General features: G+C 45.4%; 1 protein-coding gene across 1 annotated transcript in view; it reads left to right on the top strand.

The window, feature by feature from the left end:
• The window catches only part of LOC114350308 (apoptosis-inducing factor 1, mitochondrial), a 4,868-nt gene extending 2,396 nt beyond the window's left edge, over positions 1-2,472 (top strand). Inside the window, exons 3-9 of the mRNA XM_028301059.1 lie at positions 5-104; positions 190-247; positions 400-1,071; positions 1,216-1,733; positions 1,846-1,998; positions 2,110-2,238; positions 2,315-2,472. Of these exons, the coding sequence (XP_028156860.1) occupies positions 5-104; positions 190-247; positions 400-1,071; positions 1,216-1,733; positions 1,846-1,998; positions 2,110-2,238; positions 2,315-2,386 (1,702 nt within the window). The 3' untranslated portion in view covers positions 2,387-2,472. The remainder of the gene's footprint in view (positions 1-4; positions 105-189; positions 248-399; positions 1,072-1,215; positions 1,734-1,845; positions 1,999-2,109; positions 2,239-2,314) is intronic.
• The last annotated feature ends 6,595 nt before the right edge of the window (positions 2,473-9,067 follow it).

The raw sequence follows: 9,067 nt of genomic DNA, 5'->3' as shown, positions 1-9,067 counted from the left end.
GCAGGGCGCCCCCGCCACCGTCGCCGCCCCCGCCGCCGCCGCGCGCGCGCCAGGCCTGGACCGCCGCCGCCGCTGCCGTCGCGCTCACCGCCTCCATCGGCGGGGTTAGTATAGCTAAGCTAATTAAATATAAAATGATACTTCAGTGATAATACACTCGGGACTGATTAAGTTTTCTCTTTTTATCAGGTATATTTTTATCGCAAACTAAACGACGAGGACAAAGTGCCAACTCCACCGAATAACGGTAAGAATTCTATTCAAATTAATCGTTATAAGTCTAATAACAAATCCTTAGAAGTTTATAAAACTTGGCATAGGATTGGCATTGGCGTTTGTTATACATTTATTACTATCCTGCACTGAGCGAATGGAATTGCATCTTCGAACCTTTCGCAGCCGCAGCCGAGGAGAAGAAGGGCGCACCGTCCGAGCCGGAGCCGTACCCGCGGGCGGGCTCGGAGTTCCCGGAGCGCGTGCAGTTCCTGCTGGTGGGCGGCGGCACGGCGTCGTTCGCGGCCATGCGCGCCATCCGCTCGGCGCGGCCCGACGCGCAGGTGCTCATCGTGGGCGACGAGCCCGCGCTGCCCTACATGCGCCCGCCGCTCAGCAAGGAGCTGTGGCGCGAGCCCGACCTGGCGCGCGCCGCCGACGACCTCGAGGCGCTCACCTTCCGCCAGTGGAACGGCAAGCGGCGCAGCGTCGTGTACGAGCCCGGCGCCTTCTACGCGCCCGTGGCGCGGCTGGCGGCCGGCGAGGGCGGCGCCGCCGTGGCGCGCGGCTGGCGCGTGCGGCGCCTGGACGTGGCGCGCCACGAGGCGCACCTGGAGGCGCCCGGCGGCCGCGCGGCCACGCTGCGCTACGAGCGCTGCCTCGTGGCCACGGGCGTGCGCGCGCGCCGCTCCGAGGCGCTGCGGCCGGCGCGCGACTCGGGCCGCGTGCTCACGCTGCGCGCCGCCGCCGACGCCGGCCGCCTGGCGCGCCTGCTCGACCGCCCCGAGACCATGCACGTCGCCATCGTCGGCGGCGGCTTCCTCGCCTCCGAGCTCAGCGCCTCGCTCGCCGAGAGACGTGAGTGACGATGTTCTTGTTCCCGTTCGTCGCTGTTCATCATTGACATATCAGACTACAATTGATCCATGAGTCAGTAGTAATATTTATTATTTTATCTTTCTATGTGCGCTTTATGTTAATCGAATCGTGTGTCGGTCGCAGTGCGCGGCACGGGCGCGCGCGTGACGCAGGTGTTCCGCGAGGCGGCGCCGATGGCGGGCGTGCTGCCGCGCTACCTGGCGCTGGAGGCGGCGCGGCGCCTGCAGCGCGCGGGCGTGGAGCTGCGGCCGGACACGGAGGTGGCGGACAGCGAGGCGCGCGCGGACGGCGTGCGGCTGCGGCTGGCTGACGGCGGCGCGCTGGAGGCGCAGCTGGTGCTGGAGTGCGTGGGCGCGGAGCCGGCCGCGGAGCTGGCGGAGGCGTCGGCGCTGGAGACGCACCCGACGCTGGGCGGGCTGCTGGTGAACGCGGAGCTGCAGGCGCGCGCCGACGTGTGGGCGGCGGGCGACGTGGCGTGCTTCTACGACGTGGCGCTGGGCCGGCGGCGCGTGGAGCACCACGACCACGCCGTGGTGTCGGGCCGCCTGGCGGGGCAGAACATGGCGGCCGCCGGCCCGCCGCAGCCCTACACGCACCAGAGCATGTTCTGGAGCGACCTCGGCCCCGACCTGGGCTACGAGGTGCGTGCACCCCAATTTTGTCAACATGTCAACAAAAATTCAATGTCAACATGTCAACAATTTGCATTTAAGTGTATTTTAATGGTGTCCTTTGTGCCTTCATGTTTAACAGGCGATAGGTATAATAGACTCCCGACTGCCGACGGTGGGCGTGTTCTCCGCTGACGCCGTGAGCGACGCCGCCGCCACCGCCGCCACCACCACCGCCGTCGCCGTCGCCGCCGCGCCCGACGGTGGGCACAAAGATGAGGAAGCGCCTCTTAAGGTTGGTTATCCGTATTTTTATTACTTTGTGAAAAGTTAACCGAATAAACATTACTCATTTTGGCATTCTCAATTTGTCCCATTAAAATAACAGTGTCGTCTCGATTCCCAGGCCGTAGCGGGCGCGACGGACGCGGACGGGCGGCGCTACGATCGCGGCGTGGTGTTCTACCTGCGCGAGCGGCGCGTGGTGGGCGTGCTGCTGTGGAACCTCTTCAACCGCATGCACGTCGCGCGGCAGGTACCGGCTGCGGCGAGGAGGGATGATGTACCACCCGTCTGGCAATCATACATTAAACGTTTACTTGTGACCGCAGGTGCTGGCGCAGGGCGAGTTCGAGGACCTGTTCGAGGCCGCCAAGCTGTTCGCGCTGCACGAGGACGAGTGAGCCCCGCCCCCGCCGCGTCGCCACACACGAACACAATACATTCGCTGCCCACCACGATGCCGTTTTATTTCAAATCCCTTTATCACCTAAATATGCTAGAAAATTCCCCTTCGGCCGAATGAAGAAAAAATTATCGTCGTAGGATACTGGCATCCAAGGTCCATTTGATCACTTCAGACTTTCTGAGCGTGTAGCCTAAAATAATGTGATCTAGAAAGAAACATTGTTTGTTTTTCATTTAAGGCTTGGTATTTCTTCTAAAGTAGGTATTTCGCGCTGTCAAAATCTGCGCGCGCAATTCTTCGCCGAAAACAGCGCGTCAAAGAGCTCCCGCCACAATTTCCAGCTACACAGTATAGAAATACGCAGTTGGTTAGGTTAGGTTGACTTCCTTCCTTTCAAGCGTCACACTCACAACACTTTCTAATAGAAATCATATCCAAGTGATACAAATTAAAACACCTGTTGTTTCATTCTATTTTTCCTAAATCCAAATTAACTGATATTAGGGCAGTAATATTATAAATAATAGGAACATTCAACAGGTTATGGGCCATTATTGTTCCTCAGATAATAAAATTAGTGTCTTACCGAAACAGTTCCGTGATTCAATTGGATAAAGTTTACCGAACGTCAACAGTGCAACCGCGCCGCGTAGGATTTCTACTTTTTCAGCTTTTTCAGCACAATCAAAAATCATGGCCTCACAAATTTCTATCGGAACTATAGAAAAGCTGGTGGGCCGAGAAAATTACCCTACGTGGAAATTTGCAATAAAAAACTACTTGGAACATGAGGACCTATGGGAAACAATAGAACCGGGTGCCGACTATAAATATGACAGTAAGAAGGATGTAAGAGCCAGGTCCAAAATAATCCTTTTGATAGACCCTATCAACTATGTCCATGTGCAGGAGGCAACTACAGCAAAGCAGGTATGGTCAAAATTAGAGAAAGTGTTTGATGACTCCGGGCTGAGTAGGAAAGTGGGTTTGTTGCGAGATTTAATATCAACAAATTTGGAGAACAGCTCTGGTATTGAGGATTACATAAATAAAATCATGTCAACTGCTCATAAGCTCAGAAATATAAATTTTGTAGTAGGAGACGAGTGGCTCGGTACATTGCTACTTGCTGGCCTCCCCGATGTCTACAAACCGATGATCATGGCTATAGAGAGTTCAGGTGTGTCAATTACTGCTGATTTTGTAAAGACAAAGCTGTTACAGGATGTAAAAGTATCAGATTCTCCAGCCTACTATATTAAGTCAAATAAATCACAAAATATGTCAAAGTCCCATAAAGATTCACCAGATAACTACCAAAAGAGAGGCCCACGTTGTTACAATTGTAATAAATATGGTCATATTAGTAAAAACTGCTACTTTCAAAAGAAGAAGAATCAGACAAATAATTCAAAAAACATATATTATGCGGCTTTTTCTGTTGCAGAGTCCTTGGATAAAACTAGATGGTACATCGACTCGGGAGCATCGCAGCATATGTGTAGAGAGAGAAAATGGATGTATGATGTGTCTCCTTCAACAGTAAGCAGTATAAAGGTAGCAGATAATAAAACCGTGGCAGTAGAAGGGTGTGGTAGTGTGAATTTGCAGATAAGGGACTCCAAAGGCAGACCTCAAACAATTCAAGTAAGAAATGTGCTGTATGTACCTTCCTTGACAACCAATCTTCTCTCTGTAAGTCAGATGACAAAAAATGGATGTGAAGTTATATTTGAGAAAAAATATTGCAGAATTTACCAAAATAAGAGATTGATTTTGTCAGCTTTACAACATAACAATATGTATATGTTGAGAGATATTTCGGAAACATCTGCATTATTGTCAACAGTAAATGAGAATGATATTAATTTGTGGCATCAGAGGATGGGCCATCTCAACTTCACTGACTTACAGAAAATGGGAACGTGTACTGAAGGAGTAGAATTTGATAAAAAAGATTCTCAGATTTGCACAACATGTATTGAAGGTAAAATGACTAGACTGCCTTTTAAGAATATTGGTACTAGAGCATGTGAACCTCTCCAATTAATCCACACTGACCTTTGTGGCCCGATGGAGACCAGCTCTTTAGGAGGTGCCAAGTACTATGTCTCCTTTATAGATGACTATAGTAGAAAAGTATATGTCTATTTTATGAAAAACAAATCTGATACATTAGAGAAGTTTAAGCAATTCAAGAACTTAGTAGAAAATGAGACTGATAAAAGAATAAAAGTATTAAGATCAGACAACGGCAAAGAATATATAAACAAAGAATTTGAATTGTTTTTAGAGAAATTTGGCATTCAACATCAGACCACCAATCCGTACACTCCGGAACAGAACGGATTAGCGGAGCGAATGAATCGCACCCTTGTAGAAAGAGCTAAATGTTTGATCCTGAATTCCAGATTGGAGAAATCATTTTGGGCGGAAGCAGTGTCTACAGCTGCTTACTTAATAAATCGATCACCAACCAAGGCCCTGGACTACATGACGCCATATGAAAAGTGGTCTGGTAAGAAGCCAAACATTAGTAATTTGAGAATTTTTGGATGTGATGCCATGGTACATGTGCCTAAAGAAAAAAGGCAAAAATGGGATTCCAAGGCTATCAGAATGCTGTTCGTTGGCTATTGTGAGTACACAAAAGGATACAGATTTTATGACAATGATAAGAAACAAATATATAAAAGTAGAGATGCAATATTTCTGGAGAATAAAATTAAAAACAACAGCATAATTGTGCCACTATCTGATTTGCAGCAAAATGAATCTGATGACTTATCTGGAAAGGAGACTCACAGCGAACCTTCAACTGATACACCTGACACTCCGATTTCAAGGACCATAATTCATAATGAGAAGACAGAAATGGGGGAGGCTTCTAATGACGATGAGAGCTATCACACTGATGATGCTGATGATGAGTACACACCAGAGAAAAGAATAAGTGATGTGATACCTTCGAAAATGACATTGAGACCTCGGAATAAACAAAATACCTACTTCTGTGAAGACTTGAATGAGCCAAAAGAAGCAACAGCTTTTTTGACTAAAGAACCTGACACTATGGAAGAAGCTCTTTCAGGCCTGAATGCAAACGAGTGGAAAGATGCCATGAATGATGAATTCGAGTCGCTCCTGCAGAACAACACATGGACATTGGTTACTCTACCAGAAGGTAAAAGAGCTATTCCCTGTAAATGGGTCTACAAAATAAAAACTGATGCTAATGGTGAAATTGTGCGCTACAAAGCAAGATTGGTCATCAAAGGATTTATTCAAAAGAAAGGAATTGATTATAATGAGATATTTGCTCCTGTGGTTCGACACACTTCGATCAGATACTTATTAGCATTGGCTGTCAAGAACAATTTATTTATAGAACAAATGGATGCAAAAACCGCCTTCCTGCAAGGTGACATTGACACGGAAATATATATGCTTCAACCACCATCTTTCGAATATGGAGAAGAAGTCTGCAGATTGAATAAATCCATTTATGGGCTAAAGCAGGCAAGCAGACAATGGAATCTGAAACTTACATCTGTGTTAAAAGAACTGGGGTTGAAAAGTACATCTGTGGACCCGTGTATATATCATAAAACTCAAAATGGAAATATTCTATATGTACTTATATACGTAGACGACCTGTTACTGTTCTACAATAATGAAGATATGGGAAAAGAAATAAAACAACAACTGAAAAGTAAATTTGATATGAAAGAGCTTGGCTGTGTACATCATTTTGTTGGTTGGAGGATAGAACAAAACTTGCTAAGAAATGAAATTAGCATTGATCAGACTGCTTACATTGAAAAAATCCTTCAAAGATTCAAAATGAGTGACTGTAATCCAGCTTATATGCCATGTGATCCTGGTGAGAAATTTATCACATTAGAAAATGAAGAGATATTAACAGACGTACCATATCAAGAGGCTATTGGAAGTTTATTATATTTATCCCAAGGAACCAGGCCAGACATATGTTTTATAGTAAACAAACTGAGTAGTTTCAATAACAAACCACAACAGAAACACTGGCAAGCACTTAAGAGAATACTACGTTACATAAAAGGAACTATGGATTATAAATTGATATTTAGTCAAAACAAAGAAGAAAAAAGGGCACTTGGCTACTGCGATTCTGATTGGGCTTCGGATGTTAATAGTCGGAGATCTTGCTCTGGCTACACTTTTATGTTTCAGGGTGCAACAATTTCATGGTGTTCAAAACGCCAAGGCACTGTCGCCTTATCGACTATGGAGGCAGAGTACATGTCTCTTGCTACTGCTACTCAAGAAGCAATGTGGCTTAGATATTTGGAGTCTGAGTTGCACCGTGATGCTGGAACTTCACCAACTGTCATATATTGTGATAATCAAAGCACTATTAAATTTGCAGGTACAGAATCCTACTGTGCCCGCAGCAAGCATATTGATATCAGATATCACTTTGTTCGTGAGAAGGTAGCCAAGAATGAAATAGAAGTCAAATACATTGGCACTGAGAGCATGGTGGCTGACATCCTGACGAAATCTACTTCACATATGAAGATTCAAAAATGCTCAAGTGCTATGGGTTTGCGCTTAAAGGGAGGATGTTGAAATAGTTAATCGCAAAGATCATACTACTAGCGCCATCTATTATGTGCTCATGCAATGTAATACTTATTAAAAAATAAATCTGTCACTTTTCTCTTGTCACCGCAAATGTTGTTTCATTCTATTTTTCCTAAATCCAAATTAACTGATATCAGGGCAGTAATATTATAAATAATAGGAACATTCAACATTTGCCCTAATCGCCACGCTTGGCAGGCGGGTTGGCGATCGCAGTTTTTTTTCTTGGTTTCGCACGCAGACGCTGCTGCCCGTCCGGTGCTACAGGAGTTTGTCGCCTCGTACGACACGCCTCCTGTTGGCGGTGAGGAAAAGTATTCTTTTACGGCCGTCCCCACACGGCAATCGATCTTCAGCACACTCAAACTAAATTGAAAAGAAATAGATTTAAAAAAAATACCCGACCATTAATCGAACCCGAAACCCACTACGTAAAAAATCACAAACCACTAAGTAATCAACCTTTCTAATAAATCAACCTTCTTCCTTATCATAATTGTAAGTACATATTTTATCACGCCGCGAGACCCGCTAAGCAAATGTTTGCCCAAATTCTTTACTCTGAAAAATGATTTTCATTTGTGAAAAAAGTTGTTTAAGGATTTTTCACATTGGATGCGTTCTGCGGTTAGGTCAAAAACTGAACGCAGTCCGTATCATGTATGAAAAACATTGTCAGTGAAAGTAACGGTCAGCGACCCGGGCAACAACATCTGTCTGCGGTCATGACAAAGCAATTTGTCAGCAGTGCGGGTTACGTTTTTGAACGCAGCTCGCATCATGTATGAACAACATTGTCGAGGAACGGTCAGCGGTCCGGGCAATAAATACAATCTGTCAGTGATTATGATATGACAATTCGTCAACAGTGCGGGTTACGTTTTTAAACGCAGCCCGCATCATAATGTATGAACAACATTGTTGGTCAGGGCAACGGTCAGCGCTCCGGGCAACACAATCTGTCAGTGATTATGACAAGACAATTTGTCAGCGGCACGGTTTACGTTTTTGAAAGCAGCTCGTATCATGTATGAAAAATATTGTCAGTGAAAGTAACGGTCAGCGATCCGGGCAACAACATCTGTCTGCTGTCATGACAAAGCAAATTGTCAGCAGTGCATTTTACGTTTTTGAACGCAGCCCGCATCATAATGTATGAATAACATTGTCGGTCAGGGCAACGGTTAGCGGTCCGGGCAATAGAATCTGTCAGCGTTCGTGACCAGGCAATCTGTCAGCGGTGCGGTTTGAGTTCTTTGCTCGTGCCCTAACAGTGTGGTCACATCAATACAAAATGTACTCGTAGACACCGACTATTGTGTTCATACATGATGCAGGCTGCGTTCAAGAACCCGTACCCTGAGCTTCTTGCGCTGCTTCTTCTCAGCACTGGCCCATTTATTGTCCCGAAGTAGTAGTAGGGTTAATACTGGAACGTGCAAAAGTGCTTTTTAAAAGTCCACTTGCAAAATAAAATGAGTTTTTTAAGATTTTTGATCTGACCGCTGCCCACAGAACGCATGCAGTGTGGCGAATCCTTAACTTCATCCCGATATTTGATCATTAGTTACCAGGTGAATTCCCACCAAATTTATAGGGCGTTAAATACCCTACCCGTTAATTTGAATCACCCCGAGATTTACGATGCTTGTATTTAATTAGTAATCTAGTTAAAGTTAACGTAAATATTTGTTAATTATTAGCAAGCCGATTTAATCTGCGTTTGCTTTTGAAAAGCTGAAATTGGGTTAAAATTATGTTTACGGAGTTATTTGTTTACTCTTATATAGCGACGAAAATTAACTGTGTGTGTAATTGTTGTTTAAAGTTCATTAGCAATCGTTAATGCGCACTCAGAAGAGTGTTATGTTAACGATGTGTTAACTGGCTGTTAATTTGTATACCAGATAGTAATTCCATTGGCTATTTACTGAAAACCTGTAGAGAAATAGTGTATTTTTTCGGAAAGAAGTAGTGTCTTTAATTTGTAAAAACAAACCTGTAAAATAGTTTCCTTGACAAAACTAAATAATGACTAGAATGTTTTGGA

Source organism: Ostrinia furnacalis, unplaced genomic scaffold, assembly GCF_004193835.3.
Source record: "Ostrinia furnacalis isolate ACB-3 unplaced genomic scaffold, ASM419383v2 OfSCF0863, whole genome shotgun sequence".
Classification (NCBI taxonomy): domain Eukaryota; kingdom Metazoa; phylum Arthropoda; class Insecta; order Lepidoptera; family Crambidae; genus Ostrinia; species Ostrinia furnacalis.
Note: the sequence above shows the minus strand (reverse complement) of the source record. Positions and strands in the feature narration are given on the sequence as shown.